At 42.1% G+C, this 15,264-nt stretch overlaps 1 protein-coding gene across 3 annotated transcripts in view; it reads right to left on the reverse strand.

Annotated features, from left to right (window-relative positions):
- Positions 1-15,264, reverse strand: part of rnf220a (ring finger protein 220a) — a 167,698-nt gene that overhangs the window by 140,034 nt on the left and 12,400 nt on the right. For all 3 annotated transcript variants that reach the window (XM_085438078.1, XM_085438077.1, XM_085438079.1), the window contains exon 2: positions 13,621-14,824. In XM_085438078.1, coding sequence (XP_085294204.1) covers positions 13,621-14,275 — 655 coding nt within the window. In that variant the 5' untranslated portion in view covers positions 14,276-14,824. The remainder of the gene's footprint in view (positions 1-13,620; positions 14,825-15,264) is intronic.

The following is a 15,264-nucleotide window of genomic DNA, read 5'->3' on the forward strand; positions in this document are numbered from 1 at the left end:
AACAGGGTTTTTGTATGAAATTGTTTTTAATGCACAGCAGAGGTTAAGTTTACTTAATGTCTTCATACAAAAACCAAAGGGAGATACCTTTATCTTACTTTCTGTTACAGTGGGTTTTGATCATATTTCCAGTTAGAGAACACAACCACTTCCTTGCAAATGGTTTCTTTGTAAATTTGCATTTTCTGCTAAGCATGCGTCTCATATTGAAAGGAATGCGTGTTGCAAATATTTAAAGATTTTTAGCGCAGATATTTTTAAACACACAAACAATTTCTTCTTTCTGACTTTTTCCATCTCTGGTATCGTGTCATGAAGGGCGCACAGACTAAACACAGTCCAGCACAGTTACTGTTGTCTTGTCATTTATGGGCCCTGCAGTCGTTCCACAAAGTTTGGCACCACACAGCAAAAAGCTTTAGTTAACACCATCTTCAGTATGATTTGTGAGGTTGATTTTCAATCTTCCCACCACTAGTCTTTAAATTCTGACCCGAGCTTTGTGTGACAACACTCCGGCAATTACACGAAAGCACACAATGGGTCCCTAACAGTCTGCAAAGCCCCGACTGGTGACATCCCATAGGTCATTAGGCTTGTTTCTTAGAAACAAGATAGAGCTAACAAGTGCACAGCGAGGTTTAATACGGTGTCAGTGTTAAGATAAGAGAAAAGCTTGTCTCTGTGGCATGCTAGGTTTATATTTCTTATACAAACCAAACCAAGTATGTAACAGACAGGAAATAGAGCAAGACAAATGAAAACCCCAAAGAACAACAAACTAGGTCAGACGGTGTTTGAAGATGTGAATCTCTCTCGAATGAATCGCCCTGTGTGTAGACGCAAATGATTTCATTTCATTGCCACTTTTTCCACACATATGTGATTAGTTAATAATGTTGCAGGAAAAAAGTCTTGTGAATGAAGCAAGGAGAAAAGAGGTTGTGCAACACACTTGTGCGTGCACGTGTGTGTGTTTGTGTGTGTGTGTGTGTGTGTGTGTGTGTACACGCGCTCCCCTGTTGGGTGTAGAGGAGAATCAATATGTCTTTGAATGAGGGTCAGAAGGGTTGTCTGCCCAGGGAGAGCTGACAGATTTGCTCTCTTTTGCTCTGCTAAGCCCCTGCCTGCTTCTAACACCCCTTGACACACACACACACACACGCACACAGATGGAGACACACACACACATATAGGAAAAAAACCAGATGGAAGAAAACACTTGCACACATGGATGAAGCGCTTCTCCAAGAGGGGAGAATTCCGAACATTTTTGCCATCGGGACGTGATATTAGACGTTCCACATCGAAATGAACCCTGCTACATACCCTGCTCAGTGTGTATATGTTTGGACTGCATATGTGGGCGTGTGTGAGACAGAGAGATGGTGCAAGAGAAGGGCGGTGAAAGCCAGGTTTGAACAGCAGAACACGATCTACCAACACCGCCGGCGAGTGTCGTAAATCAGGTCCGGACAGACAATCATGCAGAAACCAAAGAGGAACGAGTGCGACGCCCGAGGACATAAATAAACACATCGAGCAGTAATGGTAATTTAGAATCAAAGTGGGCCTTTTGAATAGTTAGAATTTAAGCAGGGACAGCTGTATATAAAAAATACCTTGTAGGCCTTTCTGTAATGCCTTGCTAGTCACCACTTGTCTTTATTTCCAGAAATATCCCTTTGGGTCTCGTGAGTTGACACCCCTTAAATATTAATGGTATTCCCACATTCTATTGCCTAAAATGTCATTCTGCTTTACACTGGGGTATGCTGCAAAGTTATGCCTGATTTACTTGCTATTTTTCAACACATTCACATTCCACGGATCAAATACAGCGGAATTTATGGTTCAATGCGGGCGGTGCGTTCGCTGTCCGCTCCTGTCTGGCGATGGCCAGTCTGCCTGCAGACAGCCCTGTTACTGGATGGTCTACAATGTGGCACAACTGGTTTGTGGGCCACTCTTGGCTTGTGATGTTGTTGGTCGATCAGCCAGCTGTGGTGAGGAGCAAAGTTCTACTGTACAAAGGGCTGTCTGAACAGAAACATGTATGCAGACAGACACGTTTGTTGGACCACATATTACGCTTCACATAGATGCAGTTGGTTATGCACCTCATCCTCCTTTAAAGGCATAAGCATGGCGTTGAACTATACCACAAGTTTGTCAAAGAATTAACAGCAGTTCACAGAGTGTTTTGCACTGTGCACCTTTGTTTGGTTTGGTTTTCACTCAGTAGATTTTGCTCACTGGATAGGTTTAGGCACAGGAACAAACTTGGCTAGGTTTTAAAAAATGGTCAACGTTAAGGTTGAAATTGACCTCTTCACAAAAAAATCAAGGTTAACCTGTTCGGTCAATGTGATGCAAAAGGGACCTTTTCAGAAGCTTCCATACATTCAGAGTTTGTTGGCACAGATTCAAGAAAAGTGTTTTTGCCCAACTTGGAGATGTCAGCAATTTTAAGAAACAGGCAAAATTTGGCATCCTTGGGAATGTGTTTTATTTCTTCTTCAGTATATTTAAAGCTTAAAGTCGACCTGGATTATGCGTCTCCTGAGCAGATAACAGTTTGTGGTTTTATTTGCTGTTATTAAGGAAAATCTTTTAAAAGTGAATGCAAGAATTCTTGTAGAGATAAACAAACATGAATTGACAAAGGGCGATTAATGAGGGTAAACAGGTGTGAATGGGACTTAAGTCTCACAGCAAAAGAAAAAAAAGTCTTAGTTAAGTAGATAATCACCTCATTTTCTGGATATTCCTACTTACAATAATGTAATTACAAAGCTGATCAAAGGACCCACAATCATTAAATAAATCATATAATGTGGACTTTTTACACAGAAGCAACACATATAGTCCTGCTATGTTTCACACTGTATATTATTTCATTTTACTGTTCCTCAATCGCTAAAAAACCCCTATATAATCAAATCTGACACATAGATTCAAGCATGGAAGTGTGTGTGTGTGTGTGTGTGTGTGTGTGTGTGTGTGTGTGTGTGTGTGTGTGTGTGTGTGTGTGTGTGTGTTTCATGAATGTTTTCACATGTGTATGTCGCTTACGTGTGTATGCGTCCCGTGTGCTTAACATACTAGAACAGCAATTAGTAATCACTCATGGAGCTAATGACATCAATCAATGAGCTTTTAAAACCAGCCATTTGATAATTACAACCATCAGTGGTCACCCATGGATTCATTATAGCGCCGTTTTCTCTGGTAGTACGATGCCTCTCTCTTTCCCTCCTCACTTTCTTTCTGTCTGTCTCCTTTAACATTTCAGAATCACTTAATGAAGTATTACATTTACTGTATATAACTATTTATTCCTTGTGCAGCAAGTTAAGATGCCCCAGCACTGAGTATTTAATATTAAAGCTTTTGGTAAACTTGAACTACAAAGTCTGTCTGAAAAAGGAAAGAAGGTGAAGATGGGAAACTGCGATGACTAGAGACAATCCTGCCTAAATCAGCAAGGAGATTATTTAAGGATGGAAGAAGGAGCTATAATTCTCTCAGAACGATCAAATGAGAAAGGGAGGTTATTCTTTCTTCCTCAATTTCACCTAATTCCCACTTTCACTGACACATTTTACACATTTTACTTTCTTTCTTTTTTCAGATCAAAGTCATCCCTTTGATCAACAACTGATTACTTTAAGTAGAATCTGGAAGAGTACTTTGAGGAGTTTTAAAACTGTGGTTATGTCACTGGCACTGAAGAAAGTGTTTCATCTGCAAACTAATAGATTCCCATGCTATGGTATTGTTTGGTCTGTGATTTTATTGTTATTATTTTTAGGTGTTTAGTGTCAAGAATGATGTAAATATATAGCATATATAATTCAGATGTTATGGGACGATATTACTAACGTGAAATTAAAATTATAGAATGCTTTTGGAAGGCATTACATTTGTAGGTGATAAACAGGCAACACAACTACATCATAATATGTGATATATATATATATAAGAACAATCAGCTAAGATGTACCTCTTTGCCAAGGTTGATTGCTCAACACCTAGTCTCACATGAGGAGAATGGATGAACAGATGGACAGATATGTTCATTATAGCTCCAACAAAAATGTAATTAAATCCAAGAACATGAATGTTATATATTAATGGATGTTTCTAGGGGGGGTTCTTCAAGAAACATAAAAAAAACCCTTTTCAAATATTCTAAAACAAAAACTCTCCAATGTGTTGCATCCGATGTTAGGACACTTTTTCTGACCTTGACCCTAAATTCAGTTTGACTCAGTGTAAATGAACTGTCTAGAGGACCAGCTGACAACTCCAGGAACTGAATATGAGCTAACCTGCACATCATATAGGTGTGTGAGCGTGTGTGTGTGTGTATACTAAATGTGTGGGCTTGTGGATGCTCATCTGCGTGTGTTTGTGTGTGTGTGTGTGTGTGTGTGAGGCACGGATGCACAATTACCAGGCAGGCGCGAATCGATAGGTGCCTGCTGACAGATGGATTAGCACGGTAAACAGATGATACACACACCGCTAAATTATTCATCTGCTGAACAGTGGGCTGGGTTTCCATACACCCCCCGCTGACAGGGGGGAAGCAAAGGAAAGGGGTGTAAATAAGGAGGCTGAAGAAGAGAACCTAAAGAGGGCACTTGGCTGTGCATATGGTATTTTTTCTTGTTTTTTAGCACAATTTCACTGTGTTCAAAATTGTGTTGTGATCACCGACAAAGATTATTACGTAGTCTGCACAGCTCTTAAAGAACACACTCGTGGACACATGGGCTCGGCTCCTCTAATGCCTTCTAGATATGCAGAGGCACCACGAGGTCAATGTGAAATGTCTTGGGATCGCAAACACACATGTGCGCAAACATCCGTTCTTTATCCACATCTTTCTTTGAAGTGCGGGCAAATCCGTGATCATCGACTGTTTATGCCTTTAACAAAGTCTGCAGCATGAATGCAATTTCACAGGCATACAGAAGCATAGCGGAGGTACAGGCAGCGCTGTGGACAAACCTGATCACACACCATTATGTTTGCTGCTGAAGTATCTTTACATGAGCATGGGATGATTCATTCAGACCAGTGCTTTCAGATGACCTTTTAGTTGGAGCACTTTCAAAGGCTGCTTGGTTTAACTAACTATAAATTATGAATTAAGGCAGTGTGCTTATTAAGTGGATGGTGGGACATAGTCTTCTATCTTCTATCTGTTAAGTGATGATGTATGAAACCTGCTTCTGCGTCCAAACTACACTGTACTCATTAAGGCTGTTGTCTTTTTAACGTGTTTTAATGCTTTGTATCTTGTTCTATTTAATTTGAACAAACCCCTAAAAATAGTCACTGTCTGCCTCTCACGGTTTTATTATCACCATTCATCTGCAGCATGTTTTAAAGCTCAGACACAAAATATTTGAATAGGTCAGAAAAGAATCACTCTGAGGCTAACAAAGATTTGAATGGGTACATAAAACTGGGATCAGGTTCCAAAACCATGCAAAAGTATATTGCAGAGTTCTGGAGTTTAGTCCGTTTACAGCATCTTTTTGCTGCCCTGCGATTGTGTTTGTCTCTACCCAATCGGAGACTGTCACGTTAACTTTTATTTAGGGGAAAAAAGGTTAGCGTTCACCCTTCAGTGTCAGTGTGCTAATGTCTTTATAGTATCCTAACCATAGCTCTGTATCTAACCACCACATAGCACACCGTTATATACCAGCTAGCCCAACTTCAGTAAACCCTACAAATGTTGCTGCTGTTTGGTTTTCTGTCTTCATTTATGTCCGAAGTGATAGTAGAGTTGTACCTTTCAGTTCATCAGAAATCCCTCAGTCAGAACATGGTATGTCATCTTTAGATGGAAAGCAAGCTAACTGTTTGCTAACTTCTAATCTTCTAGATGTTAAACTTTATTGTTACCCCCGGCAGTGCAGCCACACTGGTCATTTTAATAAAGATGAAAGAATTTAGACAGTTTTTAACTCTCAGTGATGCCGCAGTGTCCATTTGAGGTTGAGAACTGAAGGAGAGTTTGAACCTGGAAGCGTTTAATGACATCAGACTTAAAGAGCGAATAGAACCTTTAAATCTCTGCACATGCCAGAGCGCACTCCCAGTATTGAATAGTATAGATTCTGGTGTATGCAAATCATATGAGCGTGCACACACAGACACACATCCACACATACTCTGGCATGCATATAAAACATGCATTATTGATTTGTTTCACCTTTACAAGTGACTTTGGGGGCTTTTCCTGCAGCAGATGTTAAGCTTTTGTGATAAGGGGTTAGTGGGGGCAACTTTTCGGATGGAGGAGACCAGTGAGGAAGCGCTGGTGGCAATAACACAAGTTGCCATCAACTTCCATCTTGAAGAAAAGTTATGCAAAAACACACTTTCCATTCAAAGAGTTGGGCCTTACTTCCACAAAGCTACAGGTGCAAATGGATGATTTAGTGGCTCCTGTTGCATTAAAAATAATTATATATTAAATTGCACATGCGTGTGCATGTACTGAAGAATGGGCCGGTCCAGCTTTGTGAAGCAGCAATGCACTGAGAAGCGCTAACGATCTCATACCCACAACACCCCTACTCACACAGACACACACACAAATCGTTCGCTCGCATCATGGCCGCCATCAGCAGGAACCAATCAGATTTGATGAATAATTCAATATTAAAGAGGGTGTGACCAAGGCAGAAAGGGGGTGAGGAGGGAGTGGTGGAGGAGGGGGGCATTGCCAAGACGTGGGCCTTTTTTGGAAAAGGGCCTGCTATTTGTGTGTGTGAAAGTGAGAAAAGTGGGAGGGGAGTGTGTGTGTGTGGTGGTGATGGTGGTTGGGGGGGTCTGTCACAGTAGACTGCATCCACAAACTGGCTGCAGATTAGATTACTGAGGAGAGGAGAGTAAGGGGGGAGGACAGAGCGGAGGGAGAGAACAGGGCAAAGAAGGTGGCAGGATAAGATAAAGGAGAGGAAACAGGGGGAAAAGGAATGTTTTAATACGTCTGCATTAAAAGGTGTCTGAATCCCGAAGCTCCTCTGAAGAAAAAAACTTAAAGGTGCATAAAGTAACCCGGCAATCATTTTTGCATTAACTTAGATTCCTTTAGGGGAAAGTTAAACCACAAATTACAGAACGCTTTGCTTGACCTTTGCTTTAAGAAAAAGAACATATCTGAGCTGCTTTTATGACAATTTGCGTCTTGTTGTGCCGACGAGCATTAACAGCAATAAATCAGGTTTGTGTGCTGTTAGAGTCCTGTCACATGCTTTCTTCAGACGAAGCACCGCGAATGTACCAAAATTTAAAAGCCAGCACACCGCAGAGGTCAGTTTGGGGCTATGGCACGCCAGGGTCTTGTGTGAGGCCGATTGTGTGCAACTGTGTGTCCATATTAAAAAAAAAGAAGAAGAAATGTGTGTTGTGTTGCCAGGTGTGCTGCAGTTGTATGAGGCTCAGCGGAGTTTTAACACGGGGGTTTTTATTGGCTGAGCTGATGTCACCGAGGGAACAAAGTGGAATTCCGGAACCAGTGCATGTGTGTGTGTGTGTGTGTAAAACTTTCATTTTAAAGCAACCACTTGCCTGCAAAGTAACATCCTTTCATTTGAGTGTTATCCTTATTACATGCTTCTAGTTTTTCTCGATAAATAAAGCAGCAGTGGAAACAAGCTGGTTATTATATGTCACCGTGTTAGCAGGTGTCCTATTATGGGAGACAAGATGAAATCACTTTTGAGGCTGGAGAATATTTTGCAGAGTGCTGCAGAGGGATTCCTCTCATCTCATCCTCGCTCCTTCATGTGTCTTAAACCAGCTCAGTTGCTGCTCATGCACACACAAACACACACACACACAAAAGTGATCTATGTTGAAATGGAGTGGCTGGGCAGACAAAAGGCTCGACAGGAAGCAACTAATCCTTGATCTGCGCAGCATCGCAACAATGACTGCAAGAGTCACACCAACTGACACACACACACACACACACATAAGTAGACAATTGCTTCCAGCTACCACCCAGAGAGAGAAAGGGGGTGGGGAGTTTGCATAAAAGAGCGATAGTAAATAAATATTTTCATATTCCTTACAACAAGAAATATGAAAATATTTCCTTTCTTTTTGCTTTTTGTTTCAAATAGAAGCCTTTAATAATTATGTGCTCACATGTTATAGCTGCTATATGAGGAAAATATGAGTTGGATGCATAAAGGCTGTTATTGACAGGGAAAAAACGCACACACTCCTCACCCTGGGGGAGCTGCCAGAAGGGCAGAAGGGCTCACACTTGAGGGTAAACAAAGCTACCGCAAGTAGGACAGTCCCTCATGATCCTGTGTGTGTGTGTGTGTGTGTGTGTGTGTGTGTGTGTGTGTGTGTGTGTGTGTGTGTGTGTGTGTGTGTGTGTGGCACACATTGGCAACTGACAGGGAGGCAACATGAGAGGGACAAGCCTTTTAACATCTGGCTAAGCACTGACAGGAAGATGCACACACACACAGGAGAGCAGGCAGGCGAGTCCCAGTCCTAATTATTAGAACACTCTTACTTAACTTAACCCTGCCACTAGACCGTGACAGGCAGAGATGGAAGGTGGTGGTGGTGGTGGTGGTGGTGGGTGGGAGGGATAAGAGTGAAGAGCAGGGCAGATTGTTATGTGAGGACAAGGAGAAGGATGAGTGTTTCTGAATCCTTTCTGAACCCAAAAAGGAATGGAAAGGACCAAAAAAAATACAACGTTTTAAAAAACAAATAAATCAAAGACAGAAAGAGTCCACGTAGAAGAATTTTGCTTGACTGACAGTCAGTCTGTGGGAATTGGGGTGCAGGAATCCCACAGTGATGACCGCTAACAGCTAAAGATGGACCAAAAAAAAAAACAAAAACACCCCGAACCAAGACAAAATCTGTTTTGACACCCGCTAACATCATCCATCATCCCTTTCTGAGAACTTCATTGCTCTTTCGTCTACAGTTTATTTTTCTCTACCGTGGATTTTTTTTTTCTTTTGTGCAACTCAGCCCCAAAAAGAAACAACACACATGACATTTGCTCTGTTTTAGATGAGGGTGAACATAAACACACGCGAAAAAAGGAGGCGACACCAAAAAAAGAACAGAAGAAAGGCGAAGAGGAGGATGCAGAGAAGGAGTCTTGCTGTGTGTTTTAACAGCTGTGCCTGATGTTGGTTGATGGGAATACAGAGAGAAATGGGACTTTTAAACCCATTCCCTTCAAATAGAAAAGTTTCCAGCGAGGCTTTGAGGTCTAATTTCTGGATTGATGATTAGGAAGCTCTTGAATAAAGATCAGATTTCGTAGGTATTATCACTATCTACCTGTCTCGGTCATGTTTTCATAAGAATTCTTCTGCTTTTATTTCAGTCCAGCAGCTGGGATATGCATTTCAGCTCAACATCTCACCATCCTGTTTCTTCCTATCCTTCCTTCCCACTGCTCTTTCATCCTTTCTTTTATCTGATTCTACTCTTCCCTCCTTCATACATTCCTTCCCCTCATTCAGTTGCTACAAAAATTTCTGGACTTTCTTTTCCTGCCAAACGTTTCTGCTCCTTTTTAAAATTTAACATTTGTCATCTAAATAAGGCTTTTCACCTACTTTTCCTGTATGTAAAGTGTGTGTGTAGAACATAACACAAAAGAAAAGAAGAAAAAAAAGGCAAGGAAGTTGGACTAGGCATTTGGGGTGAGGGTCAGTGTAAATCTCTCAGCCTTGTAAATGTGGAGAGCGGAGAGAATGTCAACAAACAGACTACAGCGGTCACACACTCTTATTGGGAGACACACACAAAAAAAAAATAAACAGGGAGAGGAAGAGGAAAAGGATGGGAACATGGGGAAAAGATGCAGGAAAAAGAACGAGAGAAGACAGAGGGAGAGGGGGGCAAAGATGATGGAACGTGACACTGACACGTCACGCAAAACCGTCAAATCCCCTCCACAAACAAACAAGTACACTGCAAGGGTGGATTGTTTCATTTGTCAACACTCGCATTAATACCAATCACACATCCCATAATTCCTTTCTCTCATTTACTGACATAAACCCTCATCCACTTTGTATTCCTTTGCTCTTCTGCTAAAATCCCACAGTGTGAATACAGTAAATGGTAATAGCTTTTACCATAATATGACATGCATAGTCTTCTTAAGGCATGATGGGGCCTTTATGTGACGGTTTAGTGGCTGACAGGTTAGCAAGTTTAGTTAACAGCCAACGTGCCTGCCGGTGCAGTGGAGGGATTTAAGGAGGCTTAGCACAGAGTAGGCCACTGTTGCTTGGAGTGGCATGAGGCAAACTCCATGCAAAGAAGTTAGGGTTACATTGTTTTTCGAGTTTTTCAAAAGTCTTTTTTTTAAGTGTAGAGCAAAGGAAATCTCGCATTCTAACCTGGGATTAACTTGCATGAGACGTGACTGAAAAGAGGGGTGAAAATGGGTTGAATTTAAGTGTAAATTCATTCATGAACAACAAGATCTGCATCCTCCTGATAGCACTGAAGTGAAGGCATTGCGAGCAAGATAGATAGATCAGGTGTCTGCTTAAGTATGCCTAATGGCTTACACTAAATTAGAAGAACCTGCTAAATCAAGCACAGCACTAATTCAGGCAGGCCACAGAGACAATCCCAATCAGCTAGCTCACAGCAGCTCACAGCTCAGTTTATACCCCTGTACACATCCAGTTGATCATCTTCATTTATTTAAGCTGCTTTAACCTACTCAGAGTTGTTGTGCATCTGCAAGCCACTTGGCAACCTGCTTAATCAGTATCATACCTGCTGCCATAACTGCTCTGCTCTGTTCTTTTCCTGTGGCCGACTACTGTATGCAAAGCTCTGTAAGTAATTAGAGATAACACTGGCAAGCTGGAGTCTGAAATTAACTTAGGCACCTATTGGAATTTTTTTTTTACTACAATTGTGCAACAAGCAAGTTTTGAACTTAATCTTGTCAATAAGTCACATGCAATTAATTTAGTATTTTGGAAGGGGAGAAGGATATCAGTACTTTATTAGCAACCATAAATTAGACCCATGTACTATAAATAACCCCAGCCTAGATAAGGTGCAGATTTAATGGCTTACATGGACTCAAAGTTCCCTGAAATTTACAATGTCACTTCTACACTGGATGCACTCTTATGAGCTAAGCAGGACAGTTTAAGCAAACTTCCTTGGAGATCTGAGGATTTTATAGTTAAGAGTTTAAAACATTACACCCTATAAATGAAAATTAGCATGATATCTTAGCTTATGTATTTGACCTGAGGAAATGCCTGTCAATAATAATGACGTTTTTTAGACCACACTCACGGTCACCACTGTATGATCCTGAACATTAAAAACCTCTTTTTTTTTTTACAGTGGAAGTAAAAAATAGCCTCATGTATGTGTAAAAAAAACAAACAAACACACACACAGAGAGAGGCTGCTAGTTAGCTAATGTGTGTGTGAAGCAGCAAGGGCGCTGTTCTCATGGGATTGTACCAAAGTGTTGTTTGTTCTTTACGCCTCCCCTGGATAGCCAAAACCAGTGAAGGAGAACCCATAATTCTTTGCTGTAAGCAGTGCCTCTGCACATCCAATTGCATTAGAAGCCTATGGTAGAGGTGCCGGCTACTTGTGCCAAGATTTAACCTGATTAGATACAGATTCAGCCGTTCCAAAAGACAGCACAGAAGCCCTGTACCCATCTCCCATTCTGTCTCTGCCCTCGGTCTTATTGCTCACGAATTATGAGCACATCGTAGTGTGTTACTCACCATTCAGAGTTCTCTTGAGCAAGGCAGTGCAGGTGTGCCTTAGTGCTGCCACAAACAGATGTTAAGCTTCACGTGAAACAGGCCTAGATTTCAAGCTAAATCTGGAACATAATGAACCTCACATAATCTGTGAGATTTTTCTCTTTTCCTTCTCTTTGTTCTCGTTTCCTTTTCTCTTGCATTTTGTGCACTTTGATATCTTTCTTTTCCTTCTTACCCTCCACCCCCTGCAAAAACCACTGGGTGTCATCTTCCCAATTTCCTCCTTTCTGTTCGTCCTCCCTCTATTCCTCTCTTTCTCACCCTCTCTGTCTTTCCCGCAGTGGTCTTTTTTATCGGATCAGTCTCAGGTCGTCGCCTCTGTCTCTCATGTGTTCCATCAAGGATGCATCCCTCAAACACACACACACACACAAGATCAAAGATGGAAGAGGATTGGGAAAAGGAAGAGTGTAGAAAAAGCCGACAAAGGTGAGACACTGTGTTAAGTTAAAAGAAGAAAAGCTGAATAATTAAAAACACCAAAAAAGGGAAGACTGCCTAAATTATACACCATAAGCACGTCGCCGTCTGCCTCTCTCCTAATTTGTCACTGGGATCCGATACAGCTTGTTGACATGTGTAGGAGCTGTCGGCGCTCATGCTAAAAGCTGTTTGTGGAAGAGTGTTTGCCCATGCTTGCGTATTTGCGCTTGGAATTCTTACAGCTCCTCTTCCACCTTCCTTTTATTGCGCGCACACACGCAAACATGGCTTGCCAAGCTTTTGGGTATGTGGGTAAATCTTTTGGCAACAGGGCTGCCAGCGTGGAGCTATGATGAATGCTGATGGCAAAGAGCATGGCCGGTCTCTGAACCAGTCACTCACACATGCACGCACACACAGACACACACACACACATGCTCACATACTAATCAGATTCCCAGTGCATGAGGGCCAAATGGCATCCTTCCACTGGTGAATGCTAATGTGACCAGTGGAGCTTGTGGGCTTTTGAAACAAGGATATAGGGAAAGCTGGGAGAGATGATGACAGGAAAAACATTGATGTGATTGTTTATTGGTGTGTGTGATGCTAATGTGTGAACATTTGCATTCTTTTACACACTGCAGCAAGTTGTACTTTGAGTTAGTTTAGAATTACAGTGGACTCTGTGTGCCTGTATGTGTAAATCTGTTTAGTTTGCAAGCCTTACTATTATAATTGCATGTAGAATAATGGGAAAAATTTGCCCCTCTGCATCACTGTATCAGTTTGGGTGTTTTTTAATGCAAGATTATTATGTTTTAAGTTGTGATTTTGCCACCTGTCATATCTGAAACAATATATCTAGAACAGGTTTAATGTATAATGCAAAAAAAAAAACCTGGCTCAGTCATTGCATGTGTATAAATTTGTCATCGTACAAGAGCAAATGGGGATTTATTCGGGTTTATCCTGGAAAACACCCTTAGAGCAATAATGTGTTAGATATTTTCAACATGGTTTAGAAAGGTGACACACATGTCAACGTAAAGTGTTTGAGTGTTGTTCCACTAGACGCCTCCAACACATTACCAATGCCCCAGTATTCCTGGTTATAGATTTTCCAGGTGCCTAATTCAGGAGGGATAACTACAATGGATATTCTTTCACTGTGTGTGTTGATAAAGGTTGAAAGCACCAGTCCATAATCCCTCATTAATGTTAGTACTGTATGTTGTATGCTCATACTGTTAGGTTTTCACTAATTTACTTTTTCCTGTGGTTTGTCACACTTGTGCTTGCATAGTTTGATGTGGCTAAACGAGATGTGGAACAGATATGAATGGTTACTTACAGCGTTCAATGCGGTCCTCAGGACTGGATGAAGTCTCTCTATCAGACAGGAGGCCTGACACAGCGAAGATCTTTTTCCCACTGTCTTCCACTGCTTTCAGGGCGCTGCTGGGGGAGCCCCCGGGGGGGATCTGTGCACCACCAAAGTCGTACTCTTTCCCTTCAGCATCAGAGTACCGCAGATGGGGTGAAGACTCTGCATCTAGGCACCCTTTGAGGCGCTTGGCTGGGGTGAAAGCAGACTGATACCCTCCTGGTGCCCCATCCCGATCTTCTGGAGGCGATGCAAAGGGCCGGAAGGCGCCAACGCCGCTGTGATTCAGCATGCTGATGGGCGAGCAGTCCAGGTTAGGTGGGGCAAACTGATGATGGAGGTGAAGGAGGGATGGAGGAAAGTCCCTATTGGGAAACCCTGGTGGGACAGCGCCTTGGCGGTGGTACATTGACGCAAAAGTGTAAGAGCCGTTGTTGAATGGCAAATGGACGTCTTTCTCCACAGAAACTGGCACACCAAAGGGACGCGGCTGCTGGCAGGGAATGGAAGCATCGCGAGAAGCTTCGGCTGTGGAGGCCAGGACCATGAGAGCTGGAGAAGCCAGGGGATTGGGCAGGTAGGAGGAACTCTCCATCTTGAAAGCTGCCCGGTGGAGGTCCATGTCTGGATTGACAAAGAAGGCTGCGGGAATTTCAGAAGGAGGAAATTATTCCTCCTCAATGAGATTAAAAACAATGTCCAAGACCCTTGGAAAGGGTCTGAAGAAGTAAGGGAATCCGGGTTGGAGACTTGAAGGTTTTGGCTTGTTGAAGGAAGGGGCTCCAAAAACAGCCCTTAGTGAGAAAAGAGTGTTTTTGAAGAAAATGAAGACTCAGCCAACGTCTGTTCAGATTAGCTTGAATTCAGTTCATTTCTCTGCAGTGGAACTAAAGTTTTCTATTTTGCCTCTAACCAAATAACCAAACTCAAACTCTGTTCAGTTCAGATCATTCCATGCCTCGTATATGCCATTGGGCATGTTCTGTCATTCACTAAAGTAGCAGTCTGGATTAGGTTAGTGCTGATATTAAATACAATGAATGTTCTAGATAACGTTTTTTCCTCTCTCCTTCCTGATTGCTGGATTTGTTGGTTAAGTTGAATGTTCTGGGACAGGTGGATATCTGTAGGTCGTCAAAGCCGATTCCGCATCTTCAGGGGGGTCACCAAACTGAGGACACACAAAACACAAGCATTAGATTTCAACTGAGACTCAGAGCTGTGCATAATGTTTCAGATTCAGTGCAAAGTAACCTTTCAACTGAAAGCTTCCCATAAACTAATTTAGATATTCAGGTATTTACTTGAGACTTCTCGTCAATTCCGCCATTTTTGGTAGTTCAGAAACGTCCTGGCTGTGCCTGCAGAGGGCTTCAAATCAGCTCATCTGTTTCTTTATATCCACAGTAAAAATGTAAATCCCTCTGCACACCCTCTCACATTTATCTTAGACCTCCTCATCTTTCCTTAATGATAGGTACTTTCAGAAACAAGAGGCGTGCTGCTTTTCCAACAAAGATCGATGCCTTGCTCTCAGTATGTATGCAGTGGAAAGGAGAGGAGCTGAGTGGAAAATTTTTAATAAAGAAGCTGCTGGAAGCCAAGGCTTGA

The sequence above is a fragment of the Copadichromis virginalis genome, linkage group LG18 (genome assembly GCF_057382275.1).
Source record: "Copadichromis virginalis isolate Kocher_CV1m ecotype Utaka linkage group LG18, C_Virginalis_male_GT1.1, whole genome shotgun sequence".
Classification (NCBI taxonomy): Eukaryota; Metazoa; Chordata; class Actinopteri; order Cichliformes; family Cichlidae; genus Copadichromis; species Copadichromis virginalis.